This window comes from Arvicanthis niloticus, chromosome 11, assembly GCF_011762505.2.
Source record: "Arvicanthis niloticus isolate mArvNil1 chromosome 11, mArvNil1.pat.X, whole genome shotgun sequence".
Taxonomy (NCBI): domain Eukaryota; kingdom Metazoa; phylum Chordata; class Mammalia; order Rodentia; family Muridae; genus Arvicanthis; species Arvicanthis niloticus.
In genome coordinates, this window is record NC_047668.1 from 37,471,781 (window position 1) to 37,495,775 (window position 23,995).

The 23,995-nt window shown below is 48.5% G+C and overlaps 1 protein-coding gene across 4 annotated transcripts in view; it reads left to right on the forward strand.

Annotated features, from left to right (window-relative positions):
• The window catches only part of Trappc12 (trafficking protein particle complex subunit 12), a 61,546-nt gene extending 46,622 nt beyond the window's left edge, over positions 1–14,924 (forward strand). For all 4 annotated transcript variants that reach the window (XM_034514278.2, XM_076942045.1, XM_076942046.1 and 1 more), the window contains exons 7-12: positions 2,217–2,289; positions 4,257–4,330; positions 8,788–8,886; positions 13,343–13,443; positions 14,142–14,229; positions 14,393–14,924. In XM_034514278.2, coding sequence (XP_034370169.1) covers positions 2,217–2,289; positions 4,257–4,330; positions 8,788–8,886; positions 13,343–13,443; positions 14,142–14,229; positions 14,393–14,635 — 678 coding nt within the window. In that variant the 3' untranslated portion in view covers positions 14,636–14,924. The remainder of the gene's footprint in view (positions 1–2,216; positions 2,290–4,256; positions 4,331–8,787; positions 8,887–13,342; positions 13,444–14,141; positions 14,230–14,392) is intronic.
• The last annotated feature ends 9,071 nt before the right edge of the window (positions 14,925–23,995 follow it).

Sequence of the window (23,995 nt, forward strand, 5' to 3'; positions counted from 1 at the left end):
CCTCTATTCCTTCTCCCTGACAGTTGATGTGCCTAAACCCTGGTGTGAGCCCATGACTCTAGGAGGAGCCTAGGGTCAGGTGTTTGGAGAAACTGCTCCCAGTGGCCTGAGTGTAGACCACAGCTCTGGCCTTCCTCCACAGCATCCTGCACAGCCTGCTGAGAAAGCTCCCAGAAGTTTCAGAGACCCACTTACTATTTAGCAGTCAGCAAGCAGTAGCCTCATTGCTCCCACATCACGCGTTTCCAGACCTTTTATATTTGTTACAGGGATGAAGGCTGAAAAAAAGACCACAGGAAAAAAGCCCGGGGCGGCGGAGCCGTTCTAATTTTTTAATTTCTTGTTGCTGCTCCATGTAATTAATTTTCCCTCGGCACTTGTAAAGTTTACAAAACACTATAAGTACATTCTCCATGGAGCCCCACAGTCTGTAATGCAGACAAGAAAAGTGTGCTAGGGCGTCCAGGTGAGAAAGAGACCTTAGAGATGGTAAGCTTAAGTCATCCTGAACAAACCTGAAGCAGCATCTCAGGTGCCTGGAGTTACCTCTGTGGCTATGCCTCAGTCCACACAAGGGCAGTAAGGGCTGGGGGAAGAGGAGCCGTTTATGTTCTGGACTGCCAGTGTCATGTCTGTGATTCCCTGTAGTTTACAGGACAGCTCCCTCAGGTGAGGGTGAGGTGTGCAGCCCTTCCTGCACAGACAACCCACTCCACTCACCCTTCGCCACCTCTGCTGCCAGTAGCTTCCATTTGTGCCACCTCATACACTGCAGTGGGAAGCCCCTCCTTGTTCCCTGATTCTCTGTTGTTGCTCCTCTGAAGCACCCCACTTCTCCTTCAGAGCCAGAACAGCAGGCAGATTCCACCCTCCCAGTGGGTGCTGGCTGAGCTCTCCAGGGCTCCATAGATGCAGGCTTCCCCCAGCCCTGAATGCCTAGTACAGAGATTGGGTATATTCTGAGATACATGGTGTGGTAGGCCTGGAACACAGTTGTGCACATAGACCCTCGCACACCCCTGAGACCCAAAGAAGTGCCCCCTTTCCTGTTGTGTGTAGTTTTTTCCCTAGATCTAAATGCCAGCCTTTGTCCTAGTTCACTGAGCTCTTGGACTCAGTCCTGAATGCTGGTGCCCTCTGCTGTCCGGGATCCCTTCCCTTTCTTTCTGGCTCCCTCCACTCTAGCCTGAGGGGATTAAGACTTTATTCCCTTGTCAGTTTCTGCCTTCACGATTACTTATCAGAAGACAAATTAGCTGGGAAATGCCATTTGACCTGGTTGGCTCTGGCTCACTTCTCTCCAAGGTCACAGTCTTTAACCCTGCGTCTGTCCCCTGCATCTCTCAGAGGTCACAGCCATGTGCCCCACAGTCCACAGCTAATTGTTCTCTTGCTTATACAAAATAATGACTTTACAGAGGGTGCCCAGTGAGACATGGATGAGTGGAGAAAGGACACGCAGTGGTGTCTTCACTGCCTCCCTGGCTCCTGGGGTTAGCCACTGGGGTGATGTCACCCAGCAGGTAGTGGGAAGAAAGCAGGGTTTTCCACAGAGCAGACAGACTGCATGAGAACCTGTTCCATTAACATTATCTTCACTCTTCTCCTAACATAGTCTTTACTCTTAACACATATTCTCACCCTGCCCTTCAAAGTAAATAATAATAATAATAAATCTTTTCCCCACATCACAGGGACCATAGCAGCTTTTCTTTCAAGGAAAACCCAAATACAAATGAAACAATGGAAAGGTTTTAACCAAACCACAAAAACAAAAACAAACAAAAAAAAACTATGCAAAGTGACAGCTTCACAGAATGTACCCAGTGCTCAAGGAAAGGCTGTAGGTGCCCTCTGCTGTCAGTGGTACCCTGGAGGAAGGCACCCTGAAGGGCTGATGTGCCCACAGAAGTTGATCAGTCTTGTGTGCAGCACATCTGATGCTTCTTCTCATGAAAAGGAAAACTGAATGCCCACTGTGTGCAGTGTCTGAGAAGGCTCTGAGCGTCCTAAGCCTAAATTCCACCTTCCGCCAGAGAGTGGGGCCTGCTCTTCTTGTCACCTCATGGTAGACATCGCAATGCAAAAGACGCGTCTCTGCAAACATTCCTTGCTTGATTGGTTTCACCCAGAGACATTTGCTGTGTCTGAAATATATGACAGTGTAGCCGCAAATCCACTTACAGCTGTGTTGTCCTTGTTTGAAATGGCTGCAGATCCTGGCCAACTTGGAGCAAGGCTTAGCTGAAGATGGTGGTCTGAGCAGCGTCACCCAGGAAAGCAGGCAAGGTGAGTATTGCCCTTCTGTTGCCCTTCTGAACACCACTGGCTCAGGTATGCAAGGGTCGACTATATAGTTGACCCCACTCTTCACCCAACAGTGAATGGTCCCTTGGCCTGCTTCCCCTGTAGCATCTACTCTGAGTAGATGAGAGAAAGAACATGGGGTGTTACCCAATGATGAGAAATACAAATGGGCTGAGGACAGCCCAACCCAGCCCCTTGGTACACTGGGGACTTTTTAGTTGCCTGGACTGATTTGCTTGGCAGGAGGGGAAGTGGGCCACAGTGTGAACTGTCAGTGGCTGAACATCCCAATCTTTTGTGGTACCTTAGCAATCACCTATAGACACATGGTGAACCGCAGGGGCAGATCAGCCTCTAAGAAGATCATGTCTCAGTCTCTTTCCATTTGCTGTCCCAAATCTGCTTAATTTATGAAGGAGAGAGTTGTACTGGATTCACGGTTCTAGAGTCCTAGATGCCCATGAGATGGTACTGGCATGTGGTGAGGTCTGCCTTTTATAGGAAGTGGGCATCACATGATGAGACAAGGAAGCATCTTCTTAGCTGTGTTATAAAACCACCAGTGAGGCCAGGCACCGTGGCACACATTTTTAATCCCAGCACTTGGGAGACAGAGGTAGGCAGATTTCAGTGAGTTCAAGGCCAGCCTAGTCTACAAACTAAGTTCTATGACGGGCAGGGCTGTTACACAGAGAAATCCTGTCTCAAAAATACAAAAAATTAATAATAAATTATAATAGTAATAGTAAATAAATAAATAAAATCAATGCTATTATAAGGCCTCACCTCAGGAATTCACCTAACCTCCCAGTGCCTTTCCAAGGACCCCCTATTTCAGACACCATCAAAATACGGCTTTAGGGATTATATCCCAGTATGGGAACTCCGTGTACACATTTCTACCATAGCAGTTATTCTGGCTATAGCATTCTCAATACACAAGCAAGGAGCCATCCCCTTTCAGAGAGTTCATGATTCCCTAGAGTTGAAGGGTCAGGTGTGTATGTGTGTTGTGTGGGTGATTGATATGTGGTGTATGCATGTGTGACATGGTGTGTGCGTGTGTACATTTATATGAGTATATCCTGCTGATAACTAGGCTCGAAGACCCAAAGGTATGGATGTATATGCTTGCCCTAGTTGATGCAAGCAGTATAGTCCCCAGCTCAGCTCTTATTCCTGACGATCTCAAGAACCATCCGTCAGCCCTCCCCTCACTTCACACGTCTGTGAGTGGATCACTCCAAGCACAGCGGGTTCACAGAGGGCCAGTTTGAAAACCAAAGAAGAGAGGGTCAGCGAAGGTGCTGAACCAGGAGATGGCCAGCATCAGATGTGAGCAGAGGTGTATTGTTCACTTGTCTGTTGGCATCCATAGCCGTGGGTACTGGACTTATCCTGTCTGCAACTGGGAGTGCTTCAGTCCTCTCATGGAGCGCTTTTGTGGCTACTACCAGTGTCCACCTTCAGTAAAGCCTGTGAGAAAGGCAGACCAGTGTTACTTCCATCTGAAACTAAAGGTCAGTTCCAGGCTGTAGGGACTAAAACTGCCTCCAAACCCAGCCTCTCCACAGCTGCTGGACACAATCAGGATATGCATGTGTCAGCCTCCACCTTGGGCAGTGTATGTGCTCTGTGTCAGACATGTTCACACATTGAGGGTTGTGACTTACAAGTGGGCTCCTGGTTACTGCTTGGTCTTCTGTCTGAGCTGGGCTATGTTTCTTGCTGCATCTGTGCAGATAGTCTCATGGGAGCCCACTCTGGGCATCCCACTGAGAACACTGTCTTCTGTCTCTGGTGCAGCGTATGGTGAATAAAACACTCTTGGTGAGACCTGGTGGGGTAGGCAGGGAGGTGGGGGCTTTGTTTCAGCACCCAGGGTGCAGCAGTTGCCAGCTCGCAGGAGCATGCTTGCTTGTGCACACTCACACCTCTCTCTCCTGCAGCCTCTGTTCAGCTGTGGAGGTCTCGTCTGGGCCGTGTGCTGTACTCCATGGCAAACTGTCTGCTCCTGATGAAGGTATGTGGGCGGCTGAGCTGGAGAGCTCCTTGTTCTAGCAGACAAGTATCAGCTGGAGGCTGCAGGAAGGTGCTGTGTGTTCCGACAGGCCTGACAAGGAAGTGAGCCATGGGCCTTGGCAGACTTCATCATGGCCTAGACTGCTCAGTGGAGTTCACTCACACTCGGGGGCCTAACTTGTCGTTTTAAAATTCCCACAGAAAACAGTTTATATTACTGCATTTAATTGTGCGGGCCTAGGTCTAAATGGTCTAATTAAAACTGCTCATTCCGCCCCTGTTTTCCTCTGAACTCCATCCAGAAAAGTGTCCTTTGTTCTGCTTGTTTTAGTATGAGGTTCATTTTTTTTTTTTAAATCATTGACAGTTTTGACATCTGAAGGCAGGCTTTCCCACCAGAACCACTTGTGAGGAGCTCACCCCGAGCTTTGTACCTGAGGAGCCAGTGTGAATCAGGGAGCCCAGTCTCTTCTACACACAATCCCTGCCAGTGCAGGCAGCCATGGTTTCAGGCCTCTGTCTCATTTCAAATACGTCCCATGCCTGGCTTGCCTCCCGCCCTGGGCACGGGTGGCTTGCCACAGAGCTGGCGGCCTTGCTGCCAGCTGCAGGCACTGAAGCTGCCACAGAGTCTGTCAGCAGCAGACACCCAGCGCAACGCTGTTAACACCTTCCGAGCTGTGGTGAGACAGCTCATCACTCCTCCCACAGCCAAGGTCATCCTGCCCTGACAGCGGCCGCCAGCGGGCAGGTTACCAAGTGGAAAAGCGTGCTCCTCGCTTGAGCTGGACTGGCAGCCCTCCACGTGGCCACCTCCTTGGATCTGGCAGAAAAGTGTGTGGCCACAGCCCAGCGATAGACAGTGTGCATCCTCTGCACCTCTACAGAGTGTGACATGTGACATTGGGTGTAGACAGGCTCATGTGGTAGGTGACCTTGACACAGGAAGCATGGGTTTCCTAAAGTCTCTTCAGCTCTCGACCTCCCAGCTCTTTCCTACTTTAGAACACATTACAGCTTTTAGAAAGTCTGTGCCTGACATGTTTGCACATGCTCTGTTGCCTGTAGGGCCATTGTGTTCTGGTCTCTCCCCTCCTCGGCCTCCCTGGTGATATCATTGCAGAGGAAGGCCCGCTTCCTTCTGTCCCACTGCCCCTGTACAGGTCTGCCTCTCAGCACTGCTGTGGCCAGTGGCAACCTTAGGAGGCACAGTGAGCATCCAGCGTCTCCTGGAAGACTGAGTCTTGGTTGGTTGCCAAGCCTTCTTAGGCTTACAACACTGGTGGTGCCTAGCCACAAGCTGAAGATGCTCAGGGAGGAAGTCACTGCTCTGCTGCAGGGCACTCAGCTTGCATTTCTGAGATGCTGTGTTAGAAAATAGTGTAACAAAAATGCTTTTCTTTGTTTCACTGCAGTGGTGATAACCACCAGTAATGTAGGCACAGGCACCAAACGTCTGCCTGTGGCATCCCAATCACCCAAGACTCAGTACAGGACAGATTATCATGCATCAAAAATACTTCCACAGTGGATGTAATTTAAATTAAAAGTTTGGTTTAATCTTGATTTTCATGAGTTAAAGGAGTAAGTAAGGAAAGTGAGTGCAAGCACATGCATTCTGCTGCCATCTAGTGGACACAACCAGTATTGCCACAAGAGCTGGACTGCATAGCTGGTGCCTGTGTGCCAGCTAACAATGACCTAATTAATCAGCCTTTTAATGATAAATTTGCTCATATGTTCCAGTTATGAGCATCCCACAATGTTTCCAGGAACACTCACTTGCAAGACAAAACCCTCTGTTCATAAATGTGATATCCTTGGGTCTCACAGTACCCTTAAGATACCTGTGCCACTGGAGTGAACCTGGACACGCTTCAGCTTCACGTCCCTATACCTCCCACACAACATTCTGGCTGTTGTAGCCTCTCTTTTATGGGGAAGAGCCTGCCACACACAGGGTACCTCCTCTTTGCTTAGGTCACACTATATAAAGCCTTTGTCAGCAACAGAACAGCCATTAATATGATTTAACAGTCATTCAGCCAGTACAGTTTTTAGGTGCAAGTCAAGCAAGAATGCTTTTGCCCACACCTAAGTGTCTTTATTTCTATTCAAGGGCAAGCTGGTGTAGTCAGAAGAGTAGAGTGGGCACTCTCCAAGAAGCTGTTGTCAGCTGCCCTCCAGGTTCCCAGAATAAGTGATTTCATTGACTAGTAACCAACTAGACGGTCCTCAGCAGCAGCCCTAAACACTCCCTCTCACAAGCTTGCCCTAACCCTAGGCCTGTCGACATATGCTAACACCGATGCTGCTGGCACCTGCCTGACAATCCCTTCTCTGCTGCTGCTTTCTCTCATCATTCCCAAACCTGTGGATCTACCCTGCCTCTTAGGAGAGCTGTAAAATCCTATCAAAGCTGGGCATGGTGGTACACACCTTTAATCCCAACATAGAAGACAGAAGCAGATGGATCTCTTGAGAGTTCAAGACCAACTGAGTCCGTATAGTTAGTTACAGGCTGTGCTGAGTTATACAATAAGACTCAGTCTCAAAAATAGCTATATATAGCTGGGCAGTGGTGGCGCATGCCTTTAACCCCAGCACTTGGGAGGCAGAGGCAGGTGGATTTCTGAGTTCGAGGCCAGCCTGGTCTACAGAGTGAGTTCCAGGACAGCCAGGGCTACAAGGAGAAACCCTGTCTCGGAAAAACCAAAAAAAAAAAAGGCTATATATAATGGGTATACTTATAGCCTGTTTCTTTTCTGTTGGGCCATCCTCAATAACATGTACCCCTGACCCCAGGCAACTTGGAAAGGCAACAATGTCAATCAAAAAGCCTAGGATCCCAGCAGGGCTTGCTACTGAGGCATACTGGCCCTCCATGCTCCTACCCTGGCCCTGTCCACAGCTGTCCATCAGAAGCAGAATGGAGCCCAGGTCAAGATGGCCTATAATCAGATGCAGCACTGTGACTTGGCACAGTCTGCCCCTTTGCTCACTGAAATCAAATGTAAGGGTACATACCAGGTTAGAGGAAGACACCAGGATGGATCTAAGGAGCTGTGACCCTCTTGAGGGAAGTAAGACTGGCTGCTGCTAATCTGTGCAGTGACCTAGACCCCTGGACTGAAAACAGGTCCACAATCTGCACAGGGATGGTATGGCCTCTCAGCCATGACCCTGACTTCCCAAAGGCAGTGGAACTGTCAAAAGCCTTCTCTTCTGACACCTCATGGCACATGCACACACATACACACGTGCACCTGCACACACTCACACGTGCACCTGCTGGCACAATGAGGATTAAGGCAGGCTGGGCTTGGGCAGCAGTGACAGGCAGCAAAACGTGGTAGGAGAGGAAATCAAGGCATGTGTGGTCTGGCTCCTTGTGAGCATCAGGCCTTGAATAAAATTAGTTTTAACGAGCTGCACTTGAAGGTACCAGACTGGAGAGTCTTCTTTTTTTTTTCCCCTGCCAAACTGGAATTTTACTTGTCGTCTGTCTTTATAACCTCCCAATTAGCAAGCTCAGTAGCAGTAGTCCCAGTTTGGAGGAAACTTAAAGTTTAGAATAGAGAAATGAAATACCTTCCAGAATTTTATGGTTAGGAGGAAATCAGCAGTGCTGGCCTTAGACTGGTCACCACATGCTGTAACTGAGAGGAAACAAATGCTTGGCATGGCTCTTACCACAAAGCTTGCTCAACTACAGAGGGTATGGGAGGAGCTCACCTTTGAACCCTGTGATAGACAGCACTCATCTCATACCATTTTGTATTGTGGACCAAAAGTGGAAAATGGACCCGAGGTGGGTGGTAGACAGACTTTGCCTCAAGGCTGCAGGCAGGGGTGGTGTGAGGCTGCCGCCAGGAAGATACAGGGAGCTGAAGCACTGAAGACAAAGCTCTTCAGGATGCAGACACCAAGCCCACAGCACCTTCAGTGCCTCTGTACCCCTGTCTCTATAGAGCAGCAGTAACTACGTCATTGTAGGATGCAGTGATATTCATATGCCCTCACTGTCATAGCAAAGTTGATGTGTGGGTCGTTTCAATACAGACATTTCACCGCAATATTGAGTACAGAGAATGTTTGAGATACTTTCAAAGTGTGGCTTATGTGCTTGGAGGATGAGATGGTGCAGAACTACCAAGTCCTTACCACAACTGCCAGAAAAGAGGGAGGGACCAAATGTGGGGACCTTTGGCTTCTGCTTAGAAAGTGGGAGCAAAATGCAGCCTTCAGGCCTGATTCTAGGTCCAGAACCCTGTGATAACAGAAGGACGTGTGTTCCACAGAAGTCAGAGTCCTCAGTCCCAGCACTGCAGGCGGGAGGGGTCCTGTACTGGCTTGCTGTCTCCACAGCTCTTGTGTGTGTATCCTTGGTCCATGATGAACTGCAAAGAGCGGCACAGCTTCTCCAGCTCACTACATGCTCTTGGTCTCTTACCATAGGACTACGTGCTGGCTGTAGACGCCTACCTCACAGTGATCAAGTACTACCCGGAGCAGGAGCCACAGCTGCTGAGTGGTATTGGCCGAATTCTCCTCCAGGTACTGGCCATGCTGTTAACAGCCAACAGCTGAGTATAGCAGTAAAGGTGCCTGGGATTTCTGAACTTCAGAACTTATACAAACAGGCAGTAGTAAGGAACTATTTCAGTTCAAATTCATGTGACCGTTAAGGTGTTCTTTGCGATGATTCTGTTGTGTTGTGTTCTGTCCTGTTGAAGTTGGGGTCATCTGCTAACTGCAGCTGCTGTATTGAGGGAACACTCAAGTGACATGGGTTGCAGTAAATGCAGAGGCTCTCTAATATCTGGTACATCTTCTTGTCAGTTCCAGGATCATGAGCTCCCACAGCGGGCTGCCAGGATATGGGCCTTGTGTGTTTGTCCCTTGAGCAGCTCTAAAGAAGTGGTGGGTTCTAAAGAAGTGGGTGGGTTAAGAACAGCTAATGGCAAGAGGAGAGAGCCCACCCACACAGGCACATGGCCACAGGAGTCAAGCACTGCCATACTCATGACCGACCTCACAGTGTTCTGCAGCCTGCATGGCCATCACACCTTAACAGAATCTGTAGCTTGAGTGCCTTCCTGGCATGTGGGAGTCTGGAACTCATGGGTACTAGAGTTCTATATTCCCTGACTCCTTAGCAGGGCTTTCCTGCATGGAGGACCCAGAACACAGGAGAGGACCATCTGCATACATACCTGAGAACACTAAAAGTACTTGTGCAGAGAATATTTTGGGGGCCCTAGTGGCCCCAAGGATAAGTATCCCTCATAGACCATATTTCCACAGTGAAAAAAACATTACATAAGGAATGCTTATGGGATGAGACTGATTTAATTACTGAACTGGAGCTGTTTCTCTGGCTCCATCTTGAATGTGTTCTACAAATCAGAGGAGGCCCCTGGCTCCTTGGTGTTGAAAGCAAGGGGTGGTACAGGTTTCCGCCAGTGCTGCCCCCGGGAGCAAAGAGGAGTAGTAGTACCCTCAGTAGCTAGAGAAAGGGCGAAACATAAGAGCAGTAGGTTTGCTGGGAGGGGGGCTAGGCCGTTCAGCATTAGGAACTGCTACAGGCCCGTGCTCCATCTCAGAATCCAATGCAAAGGAGGGGTACAGTCCTCAGGACATACTGCTCCAAACGAGAGATGTGGTATCCACTAGGCCAAGGAATCAGAGCCCAAAGAAAGCAGATCTTCAAGGCCAAGATTCCTGGGCACTGTTGAGTTTGGCCTGTAAGCAGCGTGGTGCTGGCATCTGCATCTTGCACCTGTTCTTCTGCCCTCAGTGCACAGTAGTAACTGGCCAGTCTTCAGTGAGAAAGAGGAGCAGCCTCCCTCTGCAGCCATCCCAGCAGGCTCAGATCCTCACCAGCATGACATGGCCAGGCCTAAGATACATGGTCATCCCACCCTGACGAGTAAGCAGTGAGCCCCTCTACAGCCATTTTTGTCTCTCTGAGTGAGTGAAGCCAAATGTGGGCATGTACACCTACGTCCTGAGAAGTAGACACTGATGCAAACAGGGCGAGGCATTTTCTATACATTGCTAAAGTGTGGAACTAGAAGTGCTTTACAACAGACAAAGTGCAGAGGGCTGTGGGAAAGGCTGGTGACATCATGGATGGACTGCACCAACCAAGATGAAGTCAGTGACAGACAGTGGCTTCCTAGATGACCTTGCACAGGTAGATTTGAACACTGCTGTGCACCTTCTTTGTGGGCTTCTCACTTGGACTTACACTTGTTTCTAAGGTTTTTCTAAAATGCTTTGTGACCTAGGATAGGTGAGCCATCATTTTATCATGCCCACAATTGCTGGACCACAGAGGAAGAGAGCCTTAACAAACATGAGGCACATGCCTCTCCCTTAGCCTCTGCTGTATCCTGGCCACAAACCCCCTGTTGTAATTCTTCAGGGTCTTTTATTCTGAAGAGCAGTCTTTATTCTTTCTGAGATGGACATAGAGCAAGTCTGGCTGTGAGCAGGGGTCACCTGTGTTGACTGTGTGACAGCTGGGAACCCAGCTCAAGCATGCCGCGCAATAAATGGCTTATTTTTTATTATTTTTTATTTAGTTCCCAGATATGAGAGAACTCTTAACACCTTTGCCTGTCCCCACAGGCTTGACTGCCTCCTCCCCACACTCCCTGCCAGCCTTCAGAGAGGCCAGGTGCATCTGCATATTTGAAATGGTGGATGTCACTGTCAACACACAGCATCCTGCAGACCATGTGTGCCTTCTGCTCAGAAAGCAGGTGGAGAGTGGCTAGGGGAGGGAAGTAGACATGAGAAGGATTCCACACTGAGGAAGCCTGTTCACAGAAGGCTGGAGCTGCCTGTATCCAGGAGCTTCTCAGACAGTCCAAAAGCAGAGCAAAGTAATCCAGTCTCTGGACATCTGCAGCATTCATCCTTTGAAGTTATTTCTCTCTGGCTCAGATTCTGCCCCTCCGGCTCTTTTCACGTGGGTCTTGGGAGGTCATTACTCACACCAGCAAGATAGCTTTTGAACCACAATGGAAGTGCAGTAAATGGAAGCCACTGTGTGAAAGCAGCTCTGCTGTCCAGAGCAGAACAAGAAGATACTCATGACCACTTGACTTCAGAGCCAGAGACCTATGGTTGTCAGAGTTCACTGGAGAGGCAGGAAGACCCTCTGGGGACTGCAGGGAGCCAGGGGGTGGATCCCAGTGGGGAGGAGCAGCAGAAGCCTGAACATGTCAGAGCAGAGGCAGCAGAGCAGATGGGGGTGGCCAGTTCAAAGTGCAGCCATGAGCAGCAGCAGGAGGGGAACAGTGGCCCACGGATACCTGACAGGTGGCGCTGTACACCCTAATATGTCCTAGACATCACATTAAATATCTGTATTGTATGCATGCAGCTCATTAACCAGCAGTCAGACTCAGGAAAACTGCTTAGAAGGGAATGGCCTCCAGCTTGCAAAGATGTCAACCCCTCCCCAGGAAATACAAAAACTTTCCTTGTTTATTTTCTGAGCCATTGAGTGGCTAGAAGTGATAGGGACAAATAGCAAAGGGGAGATGTCTATTCAAGAACATCAGTGAGAGGGCTGGAGTTTTTCAACCAGGGCTGCCGCTCATCCCCGACTCAGCCAGGGTGATGCGCCCAAACTAGGGAGAGCTCCTTCCACTTACCCCTCCCCCATACCTGTTGCTGAGTGGAGCCCAGGTCAGTGCAGAGAGCCAGGGGACTCTGCCTCCCCAGGCTGGGATACAGTAGTCATACTAAATGTCCATCACCCCCTGCTGCTTACTAAAGCAGTGTGGGACCTCAGGCTCTGTCTCCCCTGTGCTGCCCTCCCCTGGGTACGTACTCTAGAATCACTCTGGTTCCAAAATCAAGCCTGCAGATAAATAGTTGGTGAGCTGCTTCCCAGAGCACTGATTCCCAACATACAACGTAAGGCAGAAGTCAACCCAAGGGTGTTCCCACTCACAAGATGCTGCCAAAAGGGAGAGCCACCAGGCTGAGAAAGCGAGACTAAGCTAAGCCTCCTGATACATAAAATAGACTTTACCAAAATCAATAACTCATATAGCTCAGTCCCTCAGAGATCCTCCAGATATTAGGAGGCAAACAGGATGTTTATTATAATAAGGCACAGTGAGGTCAAAAGATGGTATCTCATGGGACTTTTGTTAGTGTCCTTCAGGCAGGCCCTGAACACAGATCATTTGTCTGCCTCTTACCGGTGTGTGAAGTTGCTGTACAACAGGACCCTTTATGTCTTCCACTTCTCATTACAAGCCTGCCTTAGAGCACTGGGTTCCCTTCATTCTTAAGGCAACAGAAAAGCACAGACAGAGCCTGCACATCCCACTCAGCCCCATGGCTTCCCGACTCTTCCCCAGCACTGATGGAGAGCCAGGGATGAGGTGTTAGAGGGAGAGTCCAAACTTCATTCGCCTCAGAGTATGAGTTCCCTTCATCTCCCTGGGCGCCTACCCCAAGGGGCCCTGCTTTGTTTAAGGAGGCTGATGGTTTCCTCACAAAGGGTACTAGTAGGTCTGTTCATTTATTTTTATAGTAGGATTCTATATTATTTGGTCAAAATATTACTTTGAAATTGACAAGCTAGTGGGAACTACTTTGTCCCCAGCCAGAAATAATCTCAGAAATTTACTTAGGCCTGTTGTGTTTTACCAAAGTTTGTTTTTATTGAGTGCTACACCAGAGTTTATTCTCGGGGGCACAGCTGCTAAGTTGTAAGACTTGAACCAGACATTCATGTCAACATAATTCCCCGTCAGAGACAAGAAGCACCAGACACTTTGGGTGGGCCGTTTTGATTGTATTACTGGATGTTAACCTGAGACTGTCTTTAAATGTCTCCTGCTCACTGGGTGGGCTCTGGGATCCCCTGTATGACATACAGGGAACTTCTATTCTGACATGATACTGGGAACAACTGTGATTTTTACATTTACATCTCTTTTAACCTGTCAGCTAAACTGACTGGATAACTTTGTTAAAGCAGATTGGAGACATAAGAACAGCTGAAAAATATTTTCAAGATGTTGAGAAAGTAACTCAGAAGTTGGATGGACTGCAGGGTAAAATAATGGTTTTAATGAACAGGTAAATATCTTCTAATTATTTACTTTGTGGGTGTGCATATACGCATGCATGCTGAGCTTAGAGGACCACAGTGGAGAGTTGGCTCTGACACCCACGAGCCCCAGCAGCTGAACTCAGAATTCCATGGACAGCAGGAGACTCAACCTGCTGAGCCATCTCATTGGCCCACAGTTTGCCTGACTGTCCCGTCCTCACTCCTGAGACCCAGGACCAGGGAGCCTGCTGTTCTTCTGGAATCGCAGTCCTGTTCCTTACTCCTGTGAACCAGTCTTCAGAGCATGAGCTTCTTTTCGGTTACACCAGTGTGTCACACCTGCCGTCAGGGGCTCCTAGTAGAGCTGGTCTCAGATTAGCTTTCCTGAGTCACATATCACAAGATCATGAGTGTGTGGCCATCAGGACAAACCTGCCCCCCTACCACCACCACACAAGAAAGTGAGCATAGTGCAGGGGTCAGTTTTTAAGACAGGAAGTAACCTTGGTTGGAGCTACTGCATCTGGACTAGAACCTGGATGGCAGACTTGCCAGTGAGTCTAATATTTCGTCAACAATAAAGCCACTGCCTCCATCTGAGAGCGCACGACTCACTCTGATGTGCGTGCCTGGTGTGTCCATGGTGCATGGTGAGACCCACCCTGGCTGGTGGGCACCCTTGGCTTTCCTGTGCTCACTGCTTTATCTGTTGTGTACATTGCAGAGCCTTTCTGTACCTCGGCCAGAATAACTTTGCAGAAGCTCACAAGTTCTTCACAGAGATTTTGAGGATGGACCCAACAAATGCAGTGGTAAGACATGCAGATTGGGTATCCCACGGCCTCTCTACATTTTGGCCTGGCCTGTAGTAGCTAAAGAGGTCTGCCAAGGGGCTGGTGAGACATGGGGACCAGGGACCACAAGAGCAGGCAGGCTTGTGTCTGTGCCACCCTGAGCACGTGTCCTTTGCTCCAGGCCAACAACAATGCTGCTGTGTGTTTGCTTTACCTGGGAAAGCTCAAGGACTCCCTGCGGCAGCTGGAGGCTATGGTGCAGCAGGACCCCAAGCACTACCTGCACGAGAGCGTGCTCTTCAACCTGACCACCATGTATGAGCTGGAGTCCTCAAGGAGCATGCAGAAGAAGCAGAGCCTACTTGAGGCCGTAGCTAGCAAAGAAGGGGACAGCTTCAACACACAGTGCCTGAAGCTGGCCTAGTTCTCTCCAGGTCTCTGTACCCTGAAGACACTTGAGCTGATGGATCAGTAAAAGCATTTGATGGGTATATAGGGCATGCCTTAGGCTGGGCTACTCTCAGACCCACTGACCTGCCTACCATGCAGTTGCACAACACTGCCTGTTGGTGAAGGTGGACCATATGCATGGCATTAAGAATTGGGAAATACCAGGACTTGGGGTTCCTTTGATTTGTTCACGGAAGCTAACTTGCTCTTTCCTCACTTCTGAATACTCGTTTGGTAATATAATATTGCTTCTTCTCACTATAGACCTAAATGATCACAGTTCATTGTCTTCCTTCCTCCATATCCCAAACCAAAGCATTGCTTTGATTATTCAGCTCACTCAGAACACAGCTGGGGCATGAAGCATCACAGGCTGGCACAGCATCTCTGCGCTCCTGTGTGCCTGGAAGGCAGAATTGCTTAATGCTTGTACATTTTTTTCCACTTGCAAAATGTAAAGGACCTAAAAATGGTTTTGGGTACCCAGCTTTCCTAAGTCATGTGAAAACACTCATTTTAAAGGCAGGACACACGGCTGTGGGATGCAGCCGAGCACAATTTGTGCCTCATGTGCTGAGGGCCTGGGTTCTACCCCAGCTCCATAAACAATATGTCTGTGGCACAGAACAAAACTGCTGGCTCTTCAAGTCTGTAATAAAGTTAAAAGCACTTGTGTTATTTCCTGGGGAGACATGAGCAAAAACCTCAGATGTGGCACAGATAACAGACCAAATGGTCTTACCTAAGACTTGACTTAGAGAAGCAGTGAGTTTAGGGGCCCACACACAGGAGCATGGATACCTAAAGATGCTAAAAAGGCCCCTCCTTGGTGGGGACTGCCAAAAGCTGCATCTCTGGAGCCCCTGCAGAACTTAGAGGCAGCTCATCTGGCCAGCCTCCTGTTCCAGCTGTTGTTACTACTGTGTAACCTTGAGGAGGGGGGTCTCATGAACATAGCAAGTTAGTTACACTGGAGCTGTTCCTCCAGGAAGCTGTAGTTCACTTCAAAGGAAGAGGCTACACAGTGCTCCACCCCTTTATCAACTCAAATTCTTTCCACACCCACTTCCTTGGTGTTTCTTGAGCTTTTTTTTTTTGTTTGTTTGTTTGTTTTTCAAGACAGGGTTTCTCTGTGTAGCCTTGGCTGACCTGGAACTCACTCTGTAGACCAGGCTGGCCTCGAACTCAGAAATCCGCCTGCCTCTGCCTCCCAAGTGCTGGGATTAAAGGCGTGCGCCACCACCGCCCGGTTCGTTTCTTGAGCTTTATGAGGGCTAAGTAGATGTTGGTTTATGAATGGACATTGTTCCACTGGGCCTCAGCAACAGTGGCTCTCAGGAGCTTGACTGGCTGGGTCTCCTCAGTCATCTTTGGAGTAAACACACTTCAGAGGGCATTTGTTCAAGCACATCACACCTGCTTTAACAAAATCGGAGCAGTGGCCACCCCACTGTGCCTGTGGCCTGCCCAACCACAGGCTTCCCTGCTTTTCAGTTCCAAACATGAGTTCCCACCAGGGGAGCACACTTAGAATCCACTCAGAAGAAAGCACTAAAGCCCCTGGAGCTGGAGTTACGGGTGGCTGTGAGAAGCATGATACAGGTTCTGGGAACCAAACTTCGGTCCTTTGCAAGATCAGCAAGCAGTCTTAACCCTGAGCCATCCTTCTAATCTGTGTACTGCAAGTTCTTAAGGCTAGAACTAGGAATATGGCATGGGGCTAAGTGCACAGTCACTGCCACCAAGGGCAGAAGACAGTTGTTCACAGTCTTGCAAACAGAACCCAGGCATAAGAGGCTGAGGTAGAACACCTTGCCTGTATTGGGCCAGGGATGTGAGAGCTAGGCCACAGGGTCCTCAGCTCTGGCCAGTCTGGCAGACTCACCCTGATCCCCTCCGACAGCACATCAACAGACAGCATGCCAGGAGCCACTGAAACAGCATCCTAAGTTACGCTCTCACATCTGCAGGTAAGGTTGACCCAGTACTCTCCCAGCCTGCATCCCCATTGTCTTAGTATTCTGTTGCTGTGAAGAGATACCATGACCACAGCAATGCTTATAAACAGTAATTGGTTTCAGAGGTTTAGTCCATGATCATCATGGAGGGAAACATGATGACACATAGGCAGACATGATGCCAGAGAAGTAGCTGAGAATTCTCCAGGAAGAGTGAGCCACTGGGCCTGGACCGAGCTTTTGAAACCTCAAAGCTCACCCGCAGTGACACATTTCCTCCAACGCAATACCTCCTACTCCTCAGATAGTGCCTCTTCCTGGCCACTAAACATTCAAATCTGAGCCTATGGGAGTCATTCATCTACCCATTGAGAGTCAAGGGCCAGAGAAGATGGAAGGCTGTTCTTACAGTCCTGAAATCATAGCCCAAGATTTTGGCCATTCTGTGGATCAGCTTTGGGCCTGTGTTAGAGCTACCCACAGATGACATCACAAACTAGACCCAAACAATGGGCAGACTCCAGGTCTCCCTGCCTTTCTCTTCAGCATCTGGCTCAGCGTGGGGCCTCTGACTAAATCAGGGCAGATGCTGGTATATATGTCACTCTTATGATCAGGGCACAAATTCAGACTCCCTCACACAGTGAACCCCAGTTATCCTGGCAAGCTAAGCTATTGTCACTCTGGCACCAGAAGTGACAGGCTATTTTTCAAGGTTCACTACGCCAATTTTTGAACAGCCATGATTGTTCTAATCAGTCATAATAAACTGCCACACTCCCTCAGGAGCAATCCCTTTTCTTGTCTTTCTCCTCCTAGAGAGTTAATCCCTGCAGGTCTTGGACCCATTTGAACAGCAACACCTCCATGAAATGCTGTCCACTCACACTGGTAAGGAGTAACAGGCCACACAGTAAGACCAGCCCTTCATCTGGAACCAAGCATTAGGAAGCCCACTGGGAGGGAACATCCAGTCTGGAGCTCAGCCCGGTCAGGGTTTAGCAGAGCCAATACCAAAACGTTCATGTGCCACACCACCATCCGTGCTATGTGTTGTCTGGTACCTAAGCTACAGGATGTGCAGACAGGTCAAAGTTCTTACTGGCCTATGGACACTCATCTAGCATAAAAAACAGCGCATGAAAAGGGAAGCCTATGTGACTTAGGTTTCTACTGCTGTGATAAACACCAGAATCTTTTGGGAAAGTAAGAGTTTTATTTCACCTTCAGGGTTGCAGTCTATCATGGGGGGGAAGTCAGGACAGAAACTTAGGGACAGTAACTGAAGCAGAGCCCACAAAGGAACACTGGTGTACTGACTTGCTTACACCACTCAGGACTCCCTTGCCCATGGGTGGCAGCACCCACAGTGAGCTGAGCCCGCCCATGGATGGCAGCACCCACAGTGAACTGAGCCCTCCCACACCAGTTACTCATCAAAAACATACCCTGCAGACTTGCCTACAAGCCAATCTTAGAAGATCATTTATTTTCTCAATTAAGATTCCCTCTTCCCAGAAAAGTCTAGGTTTATCAAGTTGACACAAACCAACCAACATAGTGACTGGAAAGAACACCACATCCCCTGCAATGAGCATAACCATTTATTTTGTTGTTGAGACAGTTTTTCTCTATGTAGGCAAACCAGACACACATGGAACAATGTCCTCCTGCCTCCTCCAGAGTGCATGGATTGCATGTATGTGCTAACATACCCAGCTTGGTCCACTTCTTAATTGGTCCTGTCCTCACCCATTGTTTTGTTAGACCATGCCATCTCTTTCCCTGAGCTCCCCAGGTTCTACCTTGCCGAAGGTGGGGGGAGGGGGGAGCCAAGCCCCTACTGCATAGCAAATTATGAAGCCTACACAGTCTGCTTCCACCAAGACCTATTCCCTCCCTGCTATCCCAGCCACATGAGCCATCAGCCCTGGTCCTTCCCCAGGGCCTTGGTCTGTTGGACTTTCCATTGTTAGAACTAAATATCCACAATATCCATACAATTGAAGTCCTTGTTGCCCAGGGTGACTGGACTTGGAGATGGGTTAGAGCTAATTAGAATTAAGTAAGACCCTGTATAAGGCTGAAGCACTGACATACAGTGGAGGTATGACATCACAAACTAGACCCAAACAGTGGGCAGAGAGTAGCAAGGTGACCCCAGGATGCCCAACCCTATGATGGGAATGTTGATCTCAAAGCTCAAAACAGCCTCCAGTGGTGTCACATGAGACTCCCAGTCTGTTGTGTTTCTTTGGACAGCCCAAGACGTCCTGAGTACAGAGCAGCGCCTCACTTCTGGTGTGTCAGCACATAATCCACTGAGCACCTGGGAGGAGCAAGGCTGCACCTACTCACTGGTGTTCCTGGCTCTGCTCTCCCACAAAATTTGTCCTATTGCCCACCCTTGTTCCTATTTGGAACCTGGCTGCAAGGATCTTACCATGCACAGCCCTGGAAGCTCATGAGTGTTCATCTCAGGCACAAATGAATCTGCAGTGCCTTCCCTCAGCAAGTTCACAGTAAGCATGGAGTGGAGAAGCCAACACAGCCACTAGTATCACTGTCCTAGATGATGTGTCTGTGTGGTCCAAAGTCCTGCTCTGGGAGAAGGACAGGGGATGGAAGACAGGCCTCTCAAAGTGTCTCTGTCCCTGGCCCTGCTGGCATCCCTGTATTCTTGGATGATGAGCCTCCTTTGTTCTCCAGGAGAAGCAATAATCAATTATGCCAGGGTGCCTGAGAGCCATCAGGATTAATGAACGGCTGGTCAGGCTGAAAGATGTATAGATGGCAAGGCCAATCGCTGATTGCATCGATCTGTCTGCGAGACAGGTGTGTGGACTTTGGACAGGAGAGCTTTCTGTAATAGCTGCCACAGACAAGCACATTTAACCCATTGAAGCATAATGACAAGGGACAGCAGTAAGTTGGGTATATAGCTCAGAGGAGACTACATTCCTAGCATGTTCAAGACTATGGGTTCAGTCTCCATGCTGGAAACTATCAATGATCATTAATTCCCTAGTGTAGCTAGAGCCCATGTGATTAAATCACTCAACAATACCACTAACTAGGGATCAAGTCTTCCATAGTTGAGAATTTTGGGATATAGCATATTCCAGACTTAACAAGGGCTGATGGGAAGAGCTGATTTATTGGCTGTGACCTACAACAGAGCTGTACTGCTCCAGGTAAGTTGGATACCTACAGATGGGCTCCCTTCAGGGATGGCACACACGTAGACCTCTACCAGACAGCTATACAGAGCACCCTTGACCTCACTGACCCATAAACACCTGCAGGTTTCAGGACATCCAGTGACATCCACATGTCAACGCTCAAGAGCCTCCAGCTCAACACACTTCGATTACCATCAAAGTAGCAAGGCCACAGTGCCACACAGCCTGTCCACCACAAGCCACCAGACTACACAGCCTGTCCACAGCACTCTAAAGCTATGGACAAAAGAGGAAACCTCAAAAAGAAAGCTGAGATACCAATGGCTTAGGGTCTACTCAGAGGGAAGAGACCTAAGCAAAACCCATAGCATTTTGTTTGATATTTGTTGTGACTTGGGGAATTTAGAGAGTTACATTCTAAAACAAAGAAACACCCAATCCTGCAGCTCACTTAGAGATTTCAGAGGCTCCTGAGCAACCAGAGCCAAAAGCATCAGAATTAGATCAGTACTGTATGACTTTCCTCTTTCATCTGGCCATCTTCAGGATGCTGGTGTGTGTGGATTGTATAAGCCATAAAATTATTTGAGGTTTTTGAAACCTTTTTACACAGTGTACTTTCCAAAGGAAAATAGTTTTCAGAAAAATGATTGTTCCAGCTCATACATCTGAACAAGAATCATATTCATCACTCTCACCCGCCCACTCATCAACTCAACCCATCTTCCCATTCACCCACTCCATCCACCCACCCACTCATCAATACAACCTATCTTCCTACCCTCCCACTCATCAATCCAGTACATCCATCTATCCACCCACCATCATCCAGCCACTCCCCCATCCACCCACCCACCCCTCCATGTACCCACCTACTCCTGTGCCTCCACACCCCCCCCCCCAACACTATTCACCTATCTACTCACAATTCTACCACTGGAAAATGTTCAGAATCCTCACAGTGGCAAATTATGAACAATTCCTGTCATGAAACCCTCCCACTTTCCATGTCCACCACATGAGACCCCTGCTTTTATTCCATTGTGTGATCAGTCCAGCACCAACCCACTGGAGCCCCCAGGAAGCCCAACAGAATCCTGAGTCTTTGCAGCCTCTCCAGCCCAGCAGAAGCAAAAGGCTCCACTTCAGATGCCAAAGCTGTATTAAGGAAATAAGGAGCCTAATGGGTTCTACCCCAGCACCAAACCCGAGAAAGCAAGAGAAAAGCATGTGTCTGAAGCTGTGAGCCTCACTGTATAATTTGGGAGAACACCCCCACCGTTAGAATGGCTTTCCTCCTCCAGACTTAGACGTAGTCTGCACAAGTTGGGCCAGAAGCCATTTAATCAGAAGTGGAGTTTGAAGATGCAATGATAAGACTTCATGCTCCCAAGCCTACACACCCTCATTGGTTCTGGTGACCTACACAACTGCCTTATTTACCATCCCAGAACCAGAGTGGTAGTCTACCTGCATCTCAGCTACTCAAAGAGACAAGAGGCAGGGGAATCACACAAGCCCAGGACTCCCAGACTTACATTTAAAAACTTACTCTAGGGTCCAGTGTGGAGGCTCTTGCCTATACTCCTAGTACTCAGAAGGCAGAGACAGAGACACTTTGCATTTGAGGCTAGCCTGGCCTATATTCTAGGCCAGCCAGAGGTATGAATTGACACCCAATATCAAAAAAATTGACACCCAATATCAAAAAAATAACAGGGCCTCCTATTAAACCTAATGACCTAATTTCAATCACTCAGACTCATGGTAAGAAGGAATCAACTCCCTCAAGTTGTCCTCTGATGTCCACTGGTGTACCATAGGACAGACATACACACACAGTCTTGAAAAACAAACACACAAAAAGTATGAATACTCGAGGAGAGCTAAGAAACGTAATTACCTCACTTAGGTATATTGACAGATTTGGCCCCCACAGACTCATGTGTTTGCTTGGCCCACAGGGAGTGACACTGACACTATTAGGGAGGTGTGGCCTTGGTGGAGGAAATATGTCACTGTAGGGGTGAGCTCCAGGGTCTTATGTTCAAGGTCTGCCCAGTGTGGAAGAGCAGTCTTCTCTTGGCTGCCTTTGGATCAAGATTTAGCCTCTTCAGCTGATGGGCAGAAAACAAGACTAACAGTAAACTAGCCAGGAAACATGACTTCATCTTTAAGGTCACACACACTGAAAGGGGAGAGAGGCAGAAAGACATTCCTGTTGGACTGTGTAGTTGAAGAGTGTATGCATAAAATGTGGGCATGCCTAACCTAGCCAGTCCACCTTCAGGGCCAAAGGCACACAGAGTGACTGAGGTACCTCATTATCAGCTTTTCTGGTGTCCTGTTCTAGACCTCCAAAGGGCACCTGTAAGTCTCCAGTCATTGTGTTAGGCCTGAAGTCACTTTGACTTTGAGGAACAGTAGAGCCTTGAAGAAAGATCACCAATAACCCCTACCACTAAAGCAAAAACAGCCATCTCCTGAAAACCTGCTTGTCCTGTGTGATGGTTTGTATATGCTTGGCCCAGGGAATGGCACTATTAGAAGGTGTGGCCTTGTTGGGGTAGGCGTGTCACTGTGGGTGTGGGCTTTGAGACCCTCCTCCTAGCTGCCTGGAAGTCAGTAGTCTGCTAGCAGCCTTCTGGATGAAGATGTAGAACTCTCAGCTCTGCCTACACTATGCCTGCCTGGCTGCTGCCATGTTCCCACCTTGATAATGGACTGAACTTCTGAACCTGTTAGCCAGCCCTAATTAAATGTTGTTCTTTAAAAAAAAAAAAAAAAAAAATTAGCCTCTTCTAGCCCCACATTTGCCTGAATGCTGCCATGCTTCTTACCATGATGATAATGAACTGAAACTCTGAGACTGTAAGCCAGCCCCAATTAAATACTTTCTAAGACTTGCCTTGGTCATGGTGTTTCTTAATAGCAATAGAAACCGTAAGACACCTTCCTCAGTCTTCCCTCAGTCTGTGAGGTCATGGCTCACACCCAAGACCTGTCCGCATGTAGAACATGTTGGAAGGCATATTCAGTCTTCAACAGGAACAAGGCCATTCACAGTCGACAGTTAGGACAGGAGCCAGTGGTGGCACCAGGAACCAGGGCAGTGGTGGCACTCGCCTTTAATCCCAGCACTTAGGAGGCAGAGGCAAGAGGATTTCTGAGTTCGAGGCCAGCCTGGTCTACAATGTGAGTTCCAGGACAGCCAGGACTACACAGAGAAACCCTGTCTCGAAAAACAAAAACAAAAAACAAAAAACAAAAAAACAAAAAAAAAAAAACAAAAAAAAAAAAAAAATAACAGGAGTCACCAAACAAAGCAAGTGGCGGCAAACATCTATAATCAGAACTCAGGAGACAAGGGTAGGAAGAGGTCAAGCCCAGGCTGCCTGGACCAGCGGCTAGGGCTGAAGCTGAGTTGGTGCAGTGCTTGCCTGGCATTCGTAAAGCTGTGGGTTCCATCCCCAACGCTGTATAAACCACGAATAGTGGCTGATACCTGTAATACCAGCAGTCAGGAAGGACAATAAACTTGAAGACCATCCCTATCTTCTCAAAGTCATCATTAAGTTGAGGATGACTTTGAGACCAACCTGGGGTACATGATATCACAAACAACAAAATGTGGCTAGAGAGATAGCTCACTAGTTCAGAGCACTTGCTGCTCTTGCAGAGGACACTTTGGGCTTGGCTCTGTTCAAATCCAAATCTGAAGTTCAAATCCAAATTTCCATATGGCAGCTGACAATAATCATCTGTAACATAACTCCAGTTGCAGGGGATCTGACACCATCTCTTGACTTCTGGTGAGCACGATGTATACACACAGTGCACATATATACATGCAGGCAAAGCACCCAAACACAGAATGAACTTTTTAAAAAATTAAACCCAGGCATGATGTCACACAACATTAATCTCAGCATTCAGGAAGCAGAAACAGGAGGATCAAGGCCAGCCTGGTTTACACTCAGGAGGCCGAAGCAGGGGAATATCAGAGTTCAAGGCCAGCCTGATCTACATGACAAGTTCCAGGCCAGCCCTGCTACAAAGTAAAAAAGTCTTAAAAAACAAAAAACCAAAGATACTAGGTTGACAAAAGCTAGCAGATGGGTCCTTACTGACAGTGATTCTAGAGGGAGAGAACCCAGGATGTGCTGCCTGCACACATTAGAGTTCTATTCGAGT